Below are 13798 nucleotides of genomic sequence, written 5' to 3'. Positions count from 1 at the left end.
CGTTTCTCAGGAAATTCTTGGTTTTCCACTCTGGATCTCAAGAGTGGTTATTGGCAAGTTAAAATTCGTCCTGAGGATCGAGAGAAAACTGCTTTTCGATTGGAAAAAGGTTATGGCAGTTTACAGTTATGCCTTTTGACTTTGTAATGCACCGGCTACCTTTGAACGTCTTATGAAAAAGTTTTTCAGCAGCTACTTTTCAAAATCTGCATGGTTTATCTCGATGATGTCATCATTTTCGGAAAATCTTTTGAGGAGATGTTAATCAATATGAAAAAGGTCTTTTGTCTTTACGAGCAGCAAATCTTAAACTTAATCCTAAAAATGTACTTTCTTCGGGAAAGAGGTTAAATATTTGGGTCATGTCGTCTCAGAGAAGGAATCACCACTGACCCTGAGAAGATTGTTGCAGTTAGGATTGGCCGATTCCTAAAAATAAAAACAAGTCCGAAGCTTCTTAGGCTTTTGCTCATATTATCGAAAGTTTGTGAAGGAATTTTCCTTATTGCTAAACCTTTATTTGTCTTAACTGAAAACTTGAGTAAATTCAGATGGGATAATGCCTGCCAAGAAGCTTTTGAGTTGTTAAAAATTTTTAACTACTTCGCCAATATTATCATTTCCCACTGAGGAAGGAAGGTTTATTTTGGATACAGATGCTTTGGATCATGGAATAGGGGCGGTCTTATCTCAAAATCAGGGAGGAGTAGAAAGTGATCGCTTATTTTAGTAAGGTGTTGAGTAAGTCTGAAAGAAACTATTGTGTAACTCGGCGTGAATTATTGGCAATTATAGAGTCAATAAAATCTTTCATCACTATTTGTACGGACAAAATTTTTTATAAGAACAGATCATGCTTCTTTAAGTTGGTTACTTTCTTTTAAGAACGTTGAGGGACAACGTTGGCCCGTTGGTTAGAACATCTTCAAGAATATAATTTTATAGTAGAACATCGAAAAGGAAAATTACATGGGAACGCTGATGCCTTGTCAAGGCGTCCTTGTGCTGAAAAAGGCTGTAATTATTGTTTTAAAGTTGATCTGAAAGAGAAAAATTCTTCAGTGGAATTAGTAGGACAAATTGTTTTTGGGGAGAATAATCTTGAAAATTGGAAAAATTTTCAAAAAAACGATCTTTCGTTGTCTATTTTCTTACTGGGAAAAGAGCTTGGAAGGCGGCCGACTCATCAGAAAATTGCCTCTGAAGACGAAACTTCTAAAGTTTATTGGTCTATTTGGGATTCTCTCATTATTAAAGATGGAGTGTTGTTTAGAAAATGGGAATCTCCAGATTCTAAACATCAAATTCTTTAAATTATTGTTCCTCGGAATCAGGTACAGCGTGTTTTAGAGGAAGCTCACGATTCTCCTTCTGGTGGTCATTTCGGTGTTAATAAAACTTTAGATAAAATTCGAAAAAGATTTTATTGGGCGACTTGTAAGCAAGATGTGGAACACTGGTGTAGAACTTGTGTTGTTTGTTTATCGAGGAAAGGTCCTTCCGATAAAGAAAAATCAGTATTGCAAATTTATAATTCTGGTTTACCCTTTGAAAGAATCCAGATGGATATTTTAAGTCCACTTCCCCAATCTTCTTTAGGAAATAAATATCTCAGTTATTATTGATTGTTTCACAAAATGGGTAGAGGCATTTCCATTAAAATTTCAAAACTAAAACTGTTGCCGAAGTTTTTGTGAGTCAAATAATTTCTCGTTTTGGTATTCCTTCGGAATTACATACTGATCAAGGGAGAAATTTTGATTCACGAATGTTTTCAGAATTGGCACGTTTACTTGGAATAAAAGACCAGGACTACTCCTCTTCATCCGCAGTCTAATGGTCAAGTGGAACGTCAACATCAAAGTTTGTTGGACTATTTAGCAAAATTTATTTCAAAAAATCAAAAAGATTGGGATCGATGGATTCCAATGAGTCTTTTAGCGTATAGGTCTTCAAGGCATGAGGCCACTGGTTTAACCCCTGTGGAAATAAAGTTTGGTAGGGAATTGAGACTGCCTTTAGATTTACTCCGTGGAAAACTTCCTGGTTCCGATTCAGTTAATTCTAGGGAGATTATGTTTCGAAATTAAGAGAAAACTTTCTCAGATTTATATCGAAGTTAGACAACGTTTAAATGTTAGGTCTCAAAAAATGAAAGAGGTTTATGATCGTAAAGCTCGCTCTATTCACTTTGAGTCTGGTCAGAAAGTTTGGTTTCACAATCCTCGTAGGAAAATAGGTAGGTCTCCTAAACTGCAGGGTAGTTGGGAAGCACCGTTTGAAATTGTTGAAAGGTTAAATGATGTAGTTTATCGTATACGGAAATCGCCTAGGCATAAAAATAAAGTGGTACACTTAGATAGGTTAGCTTCATTTCAAGAGAGATAAATTTTCTTTAGTAAAAAATACTCTTAGCTTACTTAAATTCCTTATTTTATAAAATTGTTTTCTCGCATATATTTTTGTTTTTTTTTAAGGCAAAGAGTCCTGTTCAGACGATTGCTGGGAGCCGCTTCTTTTTGAGTGTTTGAAGATGAACTGAAATTATAAGGACAAGTCTTCTGGTTTTTTAAATAAAAAAAGAAGACTGCCAGGTTTTTGATCCGTGGTTTTCACTGTGGGACTGAGGGCAAATGCCGAGACAGGAGCTTGGTGAGTCTTTCGAGACGTTGGGTCCACGGTAGATACCCCACCTTGCTCGAAGTTTTTTTGAAGAAAGAAGATTCCTTAGAAGAATTCTTCAGAGAAAATTTCTCTGGAGAGGTTGTTCTTCAAAAAAAGAGGATTTCTTCTGTGATTAAGAGTTCCAGGATGTTGTATGGATCCAAGGAAGAGTGGCACGGAATCTTGAAGCACCAGCTCAAGAAAGAGAGCAGTAACGCTTAAATGGGTCCTGGAGACAACAGAATATCAGGAAATATAAGAAGACTTTTTGGGACGACAAGCTTTTAAAAAGGGGGGCAGTGTTGTGCCCGTTCGGCCGAGTTTGAGAAGCTGGCCGAAGGAAGATCTATCGATCGGAAAAAAAGAAGCGCGGTTGGCTTTTGTTCTGTGGTTTTTCGGGACGCGGAGCTGTCAAGCGACATTTAAAAATAATTCCGCTATCAATTAATTGTATATAGCCAATTAATTAAAGTCAGTGTTCTTTTATAAAAGAAAGTGTTCAATTATTTCGTGCTGTGTGTTCGTGTGAGTGTTTTTGCGTGCTCGTCTCGTCGAGCATAACAATATTATAAATGTTTTCTACCTAATTTTTTTATTCTTCCTGGATCCATTTGGAAGGCAGTATTCTACTACGTATAACTTTTCAAGTCTCGTAATTTTCTAGCCTACCGTTCGAGAGATATAGAATATTCTTTATTAAAATTATATTTGCCGATGCAGCTCTCAGACATGGCCTTGCCGTGTATTTTGACGGCGGCTAATCACAAAGGTATTGAATTACATCGAAGACGAATGGTACGATGTATCATTAGCCTTGAACACGTATGGACAGGTTGTTCGTGGCACGCGCCGCTGCAAGTATGCACCGCGCGCAAGTCTCCCTCTGCTCGATCGACATTTCTAATGTAGAGACACACACTGATGCAAATGTATATGAATGATCTAGAATATTCTCCAGGATCTTCGAGTGGTGGGGATACATCTTTCATGCCCCCGCTAGATGATGCAATTTTTCGTCAGACAAAAGACAACGTATAATAGATATGTAATTAGCGCTCGGACATCAGTAGATGTCTTTGAAGCGTATCGAATCTATTATCGACGGTCAAAGAAATTTCGCTGGAATGAGTTGATCAGTGGCCGGAAATAACAATTCGATTTTTGGAAGCAAAAAGTTCACATCAAGAACAATATCGCGTTCTGCACATACTGTAATTCATGTAAATAAAAAATTTGCGAGTGCTCCGAGATAACGTACTAATAACTGTGACAAAAATGAAGAACATTGAACGCGAACTGCTCGAGCGATGCTCGCAGATCGCTACTCAAGAGGAGTGTCGTGCATGGGTAGAACGAAGCAAAGAGTGCCTCGCACATCTCGAAGAATGTTGTAGTAGTGCCAAACGTCCTCGACTCACCGTTGGCTCCAGACAATCTATAGTGGCGAGAATTGCGCGACTCGCGGGTGCAAAAGCACAATTAGAAAGACGTTTCGTGCACGTTGGAGGTGGTGCGCACGCTAGCACCGGTGGTAAAAGATCGCTCATCTGGCGCGAGATCGACGCCGCGTTTGAGTCACGTATTCTTACGGGTGCTGTTATAAACGCCGATTATATTGAACCGCGGCATTTCTTGGAAGACGCTAGTGATTTGGTGATCGAGCAAGTGCGAGACGCTATCGCAAAACATGGAAATGTGAAGGTGAATATCGTATTCAATGGTGAATTTGTAAACATTCATGACGACCGCGATAAAAAATCTCGCGACGAAGAATCATGAACTATACAGAGCGTCAAATTTGCGCGAATGGTACGAGCAACGTGTAATCGAAGTGATATTAGCGATGCTCGACGAGTTTCAAGAACGCGATAGCGGCTGGGCGTTACACCGAATCCAAAACTTGATGGTGAGTATAAACAAGCTTAATTCCATGCACGCGGGATATTACTTCGAATTGCCGAAGGAAGCAAGTGACAAGCGTGCAATAATTAATGTGCATTTGAAGGACAATACTTGCTTCGCGTGGTCGGTGGTGGCTGCCCTGTACCCCGCTGAAAGAAATGCCCACCGGGAGTCGTCGTATCCGCATTATTCGACTGTTTTAAAGTTTGACGATATACAATTTCCAATGAAATTAAAAGACATTGGAAAATTTGAACGTTTAAACGACGTATCAGTAAATGTGTACACTACCGAATTGGACAGAAAAAAAAAAAAGATAGAATACGTTGCACCGTTACGCCTGACCGAAGATAAGAAAGAGAAACACATCAATCTCTTCTACGTAGAAGATAAACACGATGTCAGCCACGGTCACTTTGCGTGAATTAAGAACCTGTCGCGACTGATCAGCTCACAGCTAAACAAATACGGATACAAGAAATTTATCTGCGATTGGTAAGTGTAATAATATAAAAAAATATTACACTACTTAAAATTATTGTTTTGTACAAATAAATTTCTTTTATTACAGTTGCCTGCATTACTTCCACTCAGAGGAAAAGTTGCAATCGCACGAAACGGAGTGCAAGAAAGTAAATAACTGCGCCATCATACTACCGAGAGAGGACCAGAAATGGCTAGAATTCGACTCATACAACAACAAGGAGCGCGTACCATTTGTAATTTATGCCGATTTGGAGTGTATACTGAAGAAAATGGAGAACGAAACAGAGAACACGTCGAGTTTCGCGTATCAACACCAGGTATACAGCATAGCTTACTATATTATATGCTCGTACGACGACGCGTTATCGATGTATCGTTTTCACCGCGATAAGGACTGCGTCGCGTGGTTCGCGAAAGAATTAGAAAATCTTGCGCATGACATGAAAGCCCGAATATTCGCCAATGTTCCAATGGAACAATTAACTATACAGTAGAAAGAGGCATTTTTAAACGCAACGAATTGTCATATATGCAAAAAACCGTTTATATCAGATACGGGCCTTACCCGTAACGAGTGGCTTGATAATCGGCGGGTGCGTGATCACTGTCATTTGACCGGCAAGTATTGCGGTCCTGTCCATAATAAATGTAATTTAAATTATAAGAATACGTATGTTATTCCAGTCGTTTTTCACAATTTGAGCGGTTTACGACGCGCATTTTATAATAAAAGAAATTTCTACCGCGTTCGAAGGCAAGATCGACCTACTACCGATTAATAAAGAAAAATATTAATTTCGTTTACTAAACACGTCGCAGCTACCGGCGTAGGAACAAAATCGGGCGAAGTACGAAATTGTATACGATTTCGATTCATCGACTCATATAAATTCCTAAGTGCGAGTCTCGAAACATTGGCGTCGTTTCTAGGTATTGAACAATTAAACATTACTCGTTCCGAATTTTCCATGTTGTCAAACGAGGATTTCGAACTCCTCACGCGCAAAGGCGTTTTTCCGTACGAGTACGTTGATGATGCCGAAAAGCTGTTAGAAACGCGTTTACCACCGCGCGAATCTTTCTACAGTTCACTGAGCGGACAGACGGTATTAGAGCATGATTACGCTCATGTCGAGAACGTATGGCAACGGTTCGCAATTGAAACACTGAGCGAATACAGCGATTTATATTTGAAAACGGATGTCTTATTATTAGCCGATATTTTCGAAAACTTTCGCGATAAAAGCATGCAGAGTTACGGTTTGGACCCTGCGCATTACTATACATTGCCAGGCTACACGTGGGATGCAATGTTGAAGAAAACGGGTATAAGATTCGAGTTGCTTACGGACATAGAAATGCTACTTTACGTGAAACGTGGAATTCGTGGCGGTTTAAGCCAGTTTTCGGGCAGATATGCGAAGGCTAATAATGAGTACATGAAATCGTACGATCCGTCAAAACCGTCGACTTATTTGATGTATAATGATGTGACTAATCTGTATGGGTAGGCAATGTGTCAACCGTTGCTATACGGTGAATTTAAATGGGTCGAAAACGTTGACAATTTTGATGTAAACGTGATCGCATTTGACTCGGACACCGGATATACTGGAAGTCGACCTTGCATATGAGAATCAGCTGCACGATCGACACAGTGACTTACCGTTTTGTCCTTCGAGCGATAAGCCTCCAGGGTCAAGGCAAAAGAAATTACTAGCGACAGTGCATGATAAAAAGCGTTACGTCATCCATTACCGCAATCTTCAACAGTGCACGCGTCACGGGCTTCGAATCGTAAAAATACATCGCGTACTTCAATTCGCTCAATTCACCTGGCTCTGCGATTATATAGAATTAAATACAGAGTTTCGAACGAACGTGAAAAATGATTTTGAGAAAAATTTAATGAATAATGCAGTTTTCGGTAAAACCATGGAAAATGTACGTAATCACGTTAATATAAAATTAGTAACGTAATGGGAAGGCCGTTACGGGGCAGAGGCCATGATCTCTGCTCCAAATTTTCATAGCCGCAGCGTTTTCGCAGAAAATCTGCTTGCCATAGAGATGCGTAAACTCTCGGTAAAATTTAACAAACCAATATATGTCGGTATGTGTATTCTCGACATTTCGAAAATCTGCCTTTACGAATTTCACTACGATTATATGCTGCCATTGTATAAAGATAAATGTAAGATACTCTATACAGACACAGACAGCTTCATCTATGTCATTGAGTGTGACGATGTGTACAGTGCGTTGCATTGATGCGTGGGGTACCGATTTTAGGGACCACGTTTCTTTCTTTGTTATTTTTATATTCATGACCGAATGCTGCGTCAACATTTACCGCAGCATTTGTTTATGAACGTAAAAATAACCAAGAAAGAAACGTGGTCCCTAAAATCGGTACCCCAGGCATCAATGCAACGCACTGTACATGGATATGAAACGTGATATCGCGAGATACGACACGAGCGATTATCCCGCGGACAATGTATATAATATGCCTCTCGCGAATAAGAAGGTTCCAGGGCTAATGAAAGACGAGAATTGCGGCAAGATTATGACCGAATTTGTAGGGCTAAAAGCAAAAATGTATGCGGTGAGAGTAGAAGGGAAAAAAGATACAAAAAAGACGAAAGGTGTAAAGAATAGCGTTGTAGAACGAACTATCACGTTTGAAGATTATACCCCAGCCAGAAATGATTAGTCGAATCGACGTCGATTCGACGTCGATGCGTCGATAAATGGTCGATGGTCGAAAACTAGTCGATATTTTTATTATTTTCTATTTTGTCATAAAAATTGTTTATTGAGTAATTGCGAATATTTTTGTAAAATTTCTATTAACTTTTATTCAATTTTACGTAGATCAACATAAATTGGAAGGCGAAGTATATATTTTACTTTTTTATTACATTGTTTTTATGCACTAAAATTCGAGATATCGGAATGCGATATGTGTTCTTTTGCATACACAATTAAATCAACATATAACCTGTATATAATTTTGATCTGCAAATTGTGTAGAGATGCATACATCATTTGCATGATTTAACAACTTTTTAATAGCAATAAATGGTTCTTAAAAATTGTTACATTTGTTATAAAAGAATGACACTCGGGAAAAATTCTTTTTATATATTATTATTATATAATTATGTACACTTATATGTAAAATATCTCCGTATATGTAATTATATTATATGTAATTATATACAATTTTATATAATTATATGTATATTTATTTATATATAAAGATACATAACACTAATATAAATTACATGTAAGTATATATAATCGTATATATTTATGTTTGGACATATTTTATATATAAAATATTTTTCCCCGGGCATTTAAAATGAATATATCACTAAGCTGCACTAACATTTTTCATACACATGTATATTTATAATAATTTTCATATCTTATAACATTTATAATTATTATAAAAATTCATCATATTTGAAATTTTTCTAAAGGAATTTTTAAAAACCTTAAATATTGTTAAATTTTATAAGCTTTCTATGTAAAATGAGAAATGTAGAAAAAAGATTTTTTTATTATTTTTTTTATTATTATATTATTATATTATTAAATATATTCCCGAAATGCGCCCACATTGATCATTATCGTGCAAACAAGGTTGATAAATTACGACTATTACTATTATCGAACGGCAGTGTACGGTAATATAAGTATGCATCACTTACGCTACGCTTCTAGACTTGGCGCAAATTGCAATTGTGTTTCTTGAATGGTTGCGTCCTTAGAACATATAGTACTGGAAGGAGCATAGCCCTATCAGCCCCGTGCATTTGATTGTCCGAGAGTAGATTGACAAGGATGGAGAGATGATGGTCCTAACTTGTAATGCGCATGCTCCATACAGATGCGTGCACGGTCGCCATCCAAGGCATCTAAGCTAACCTTCAATTGAGCTTTGTAAGTATTGAGTTGTATTGAGTTCAGGGGGTCTATCATGTAACATTTCCCTTAGGGCGGAAACGTGAAAAGTGAAAAGTTTCACGTGAACTGCACGATCATGTACGATTCCACGGAATCATGTAACTCACTCATGAGCGGAAATATGAACTTTTTCACGTGAACTTTTTCGCCATCAGCCGTGATGGCGAAAAGGTGAAAATTTAGGGAATTAATAAATTGTATGTATTTTGAAATAAGAATGAAAGTGTGGTAACAGTGTGGTAACACTTTGAAGAGGTATTATTGAAAAGGTTAACCTTTTTGGTATTGCATTGCGTTGATAGGATAAAGTAATACATACATAAATAAAAATAATGCTATTGTGATGTAATTAGGTTTGATATTTATATTTGACAAATTGATATTTTGATAATTATATAGAATGAGGTTTCATCAAATGCAAATTTAGATAAAAATATACTTTAAACGCGTTTTGATACACAATGATATAAGAAAGGTGCGTCTTGTGAAATAGAATAATAATCAATCATGTAAGTGTTTATAACTTATAAATTTGGAAAATACATGTGTGAGCGGAGAATTCAGTTTTGATCAAGGTCCGTATTCTAAATTATTCAATATTTTTTAATTAAACAAAGTTAAATTTAATGACTAATAAAATTAATTTACTTTAAAATTTGCACACATAAAAAACTAATTAAAATTAATTTTGAAAAACAATGTTTGAATTAAATTACAATGTAATTTTGAGTATTAGATTACTACATAATAAAATAGTTGTTACAATATACGGATCATTAAAAATAAATGTAATATATATTATAGTGGTAAATTAAGTTTATGCAATATAACTAAGAAATATTGCTATTTATTTATGAATATTTTTTTTAGAATTTTCTTTTATATAATAAAATTTTTACAGTAAAAGTTATACTGTAAAAGAAGGGAGAAACCTTTTTCACGATCGCTTGATAGTTGCAATGACAGAGCCTTTAATGGTGAATTTCGAAACGCAAACTAAACTTCCGCGCATTATTCATACATAATCGCTGTGCGTGAAAAGATTCACGTGAACTCTCTATGAGTGAAAAAAGGAAAATTAAAAGTGAAAAGTGAAACGTGAAAAGTGAAAAGTGAAACGTGAAAAGTTCCACGTGAAATTACATGATTGACCCCCAGAACAGAAATGATTAGATTAATTATTAAACAATATTTAAAGATTTGAATCCATCATACGAGCAACTTTGCGAAAAAGATAATTATATCAGGCACAAATATATGAAACTTGTACTGTTCGATAACCAATAAATAAATATACAAATTATTATTTACATTTGAATGCGTTCTTATTCAGTTAATATAAATTATAATTTGTCACTTGTCACTTCAATATTTTTTTTATCATAAATTAGTTTTTTATTGACCTTTATACATATACCGTTTTGTGCTATAATTCATTTGCCCGCGCTTCTCTGATCATGCGCATTACAAACTAGTATCATCATCTATCTATCTCTGTCAATCTATTCGACGACACTTTCAAGAGACTATGCTCCTTCCAGTATTATATGTTCTAAGGTTACGTCTTACAGTTGAGTGAGCGCTCACTGTTATTGGTGTATTCTTCAAGAGCTAAAGGTTTGAATATTTACTATGTTGATTTGATTTTATGTTTTAATTGTTTGAATATTTTACTATGTTGATTTGATTTTATGTTTTAATTGTGAAATAGTTTGTTCTAGTTAAATAATGTTTTTTTTTATTTACATTATTATATTAGGTATATTATTTTTCACAAATGAAAGTAAAAGCCAAAGAAGAATTTAAAATGAATGATAGTGAACTATTGTATTCAGTTATGGCTGCAGCTATTAGTAATTCTCTTGCATGTAAATACAATTTTCGAAGCGATGGCAATCAAAAGAGACCTTTTTGCAAATTACTGTTGTGGGAAGTGATTATAGGTGAATACATATTACTTTATAAATTTTATTTGTATTTTTTATAATAGTAGGAAAATACTTTGCCTTCAAATATTTCTTATTTGTGTCTAGTAATTTTACACAAAACATTTTATTTCTAGGCGCAATTCATAACAAGAGACCTAATGTATTTGTTACGGATTTATCATTATGCATAGAACAATGGTTAAAGAATGCTCTATATCAAAAACAAGATGATGAAAGTTTTGGAAAACGTGATAAAAAGTTCAAAGAAACAGATAAGCATTTCTAATCATATTTTGTTTGGCAAATACACATATGCATTTATATTTTCACTCAACATTTTATTCACATATTAAAGTAATATATTACAGTAATAAATAGCATTTCGATATTACTCAAGTTCACGTTAATATTACCTGTTATAATCTCATCTCTAGATATTCCCAGTGAGAAATGATGACAAAATCGACGTCAATTCGACATCGATTCGACATCAAAATCATCAAAATGATATTATTTCGATGTCGATTTGATAGGTCATTTCTTGCTGGAAATTAGTATTAATTCGACATCAAATCGACATCAAATCGACTTGTCGATGACTGGTCGAAATTTAAGCCCATTTCTAAGTCGAATCGACTACACATTTCGACCGTCGATCGACCAGTGTTATCGACGTCGAATCGACGTCGATTCGACTAATCATTTCTGGCTGGGTACGCGTTGCTTGCACGACGGGATAGAAATGACTCGTCAGCAAGCGTGTATACGTTCGAAGCTCCACGATGTACACACAATCAAAGAGAAAAAGATTGCTCTCAGCCCGTTCGATGACAAGCGTTACATCTTGCCTGATTCTACTGAAACATTGCCTTGGGGACATTAGCGTATACCATCGTAATACATATATTGTAATTAGGTTAATACATTTTTATACTTTTAATACTTTATTTATAACATTTTGTATTACTATAAGATAATTAATGCGATGCTTATTACTAATTTAAGTTGATTCTGCGTGACCTATTAAACAATATATTATATAACAATGTAAGTTGATAATATTTCGTGACTTAATATTATTGTAACAATAAAAAGGTGATACTTTTGTGTGATTCATTGTAAAAAAAATGAAAGGCGACAATTTTGCGTGACTTATTATTGTAATAACCTTTAATGTAGATTAATTTTGCGTGACTTAGTACGAGTATATTCTTTCCGCTCTTTTGTATACGTTTGTGTATATTATATATTTAACGTTGCTTTGAATACATTTATATCGTTTTTACAATGTTGTTTCTTACAAATATATGTGTGTATAAAATCAAACAACGTCTCTTTTATTTATCCACGAATTATGCGATACATCGAATCCCAATCATTTCACGTAGACTTTATCTCCTTTCTTTCTCAAAATTTTCTCGACAAGGAAAACGTCCGGATACTTCGTTTGATGTAATTCATGTTCGTAGAAAGCGCCCGCGATGCTTTTTCCACGATAATCTTCGAGGAGGTATGTGACGAGGTTCGTTCTTTGCACTTTAACGATCGTAAACACCTTGGTGGTCCAATTTGATGTAAAGTTTTTTTCAAAAATTGTCTTGTGCTTGCTCACGCGTACCTTAGCTCCGACCTTGAATTTCGCAGGAGCAGCGATCTTAACGTGACTATACACGGTGTCCAACAGCCTTTTAGCCGACGCCGGCGTTACATCCACAGGTCGCATGCCTATCGTTCTATGCAGCGTGTCGTTGTATTCGGAAACTAGACGCGGTAGCTCGTCGACCCACTTGTAAGATCCTTGCAATGTAAACATCTTCCACAGCTTATCTTTCAAAGTTCTATTGAAGCGCTCGATTATCGATGCTTTTAACACCGAATACGTGGAATAATGATTAATGTGGTGTTTCCTCAAGAGTTTCTGCACATCGGCGTTGTAAAACTCTTTGCCCATATTCGTTTGCAAGTTACGTGGACATCTTCCGCTCTTCCGAATTATCTCGGCGATGACGTCAGCCGTCTCTTTTCCGCTTTTACTCTTCATCCCTACTGCCCATGCGAATTTGCTCAGCGCATCGATCATGGTAAGTATATAATGATGACCTCTGTTAATATTCGAATACAGACGCATCTCGACGATATCCGCTTGCCACAAGTCGTCGAATCCTTTGATTATAACACGTCTTCGTGGAAAATGTCTTCGAGCAGATGCATGCAATTCCTCGACGAGACGTCGTCTCTTGGAGCTAATTTTCTTCGATGAACTCATGTTTTCGGTGTGTAAACTCGCGATGTAATATATATCAACTTCGTTTATTTTCTATCATCCTTCAGTAACCATTCCTTGTCTTCCGATCTCTGTCAATTAGATAATTTTTCATACTCATTCTTCACCCGCTCTACGACCGTTCGATATCCATCCTTTACAAGGTCTTGAGTCTTTTCATAACGATCCTGAGCCGCGTGATATTTATCCGTCAACCGTTCTTGAACCGTCCGATTTTTATTTAAGAACTGTTCGAAATCATTCGTCAGACATTCGCACCCGTCTTTGTGACGTTCCTCCTTGCCACTCATTTTTTAACACAACGCTCGCACGTCTTTCTCAAACAGAGTCAGTCTCTCGTCTGACTCCTTTCGCGGGTACACGATTTAATTTATAATAATGCCGGCCTCACGAAGTTCCTCGATAATGGACAGCATCTCGTTGCCATGGGCGTCGTTGCCAGCTCTATATGAAGCTTCGAGTAATCGCAATCGATCCACTAGCTCGTTGGGATCGTCCCAGTGCACGTAATCGATCTTATTATCGTTTAGTATCATAGCGCGTGGTATTCCCTTTCCGC

General features: G+C 36.3%; 1 protein-coding gene across 1 annotated transcript; it reads right to left on the bottom strand.

Annotated features, from left to right (window-relative positions):
- Positions 1–360: 360 nt before the first annotated feature.
- LOC120359766 lies at positions 361–13221 on the bottom strand. The gene is made up of 3 exons (XM_039458752.1): positions 12836–13221; positions 12574–12793; positions 361–429 (listed from the first exon to the last, which is right to left on the bottom strand). The coding sequence occupies exons 1-3, from the start codon at positions 13219–13221 to the stop codon at positions 361–363; spliced, it is 675 nt and encodes a 224-aa protein (XP_039314686.1).
- Between the last annotated feature and the right edge of the window lie 577 nt (positions 13222–13798).

The sequence above is a fragment of the Solenopsis invicta genome, chromosome 16 (assembly GCF_016802725.1).
Source record: "Solenopsis invicta isolate M01_SB chromosome 16, UNIL_Sinv_3.0, whole genome shotgun sequence".
Taxonomy (NCBI): Eukaryota; Metazoa; Arthropoda; class Insecta; order Hymenoptera; family Formicidae; genus Solenopsis; species Solenopsis invicta.
This window is presented reverse-complemented; position numbering and strand designations above follow the sequence as displayed.

Bases quoted from the DNA above. Each gene is read 5' to 3' on its own strand.
- LOC120359766 (XM_039458752.1), bottom strand. From the start codon at position 13,221: ATGAGTTCATCGAAGAAAATTAGCTCCAAGAGACGACGTCTCGTCGAG. The intron at 12,794-12,835 runs GTATTCGGTGTT...GCGCTTCAATAG, and splicing joins CACATTAATCATTATTCCAC to AACTTTGAAAGATAAGCTGT. The intron at 430-12,573 runs GTACGCGTGAGC...TTTTATTTTTAG, and splicing joins AATTCAAGGTCGGAGCTAAG to GAATCGGCCAATCCTAACTG.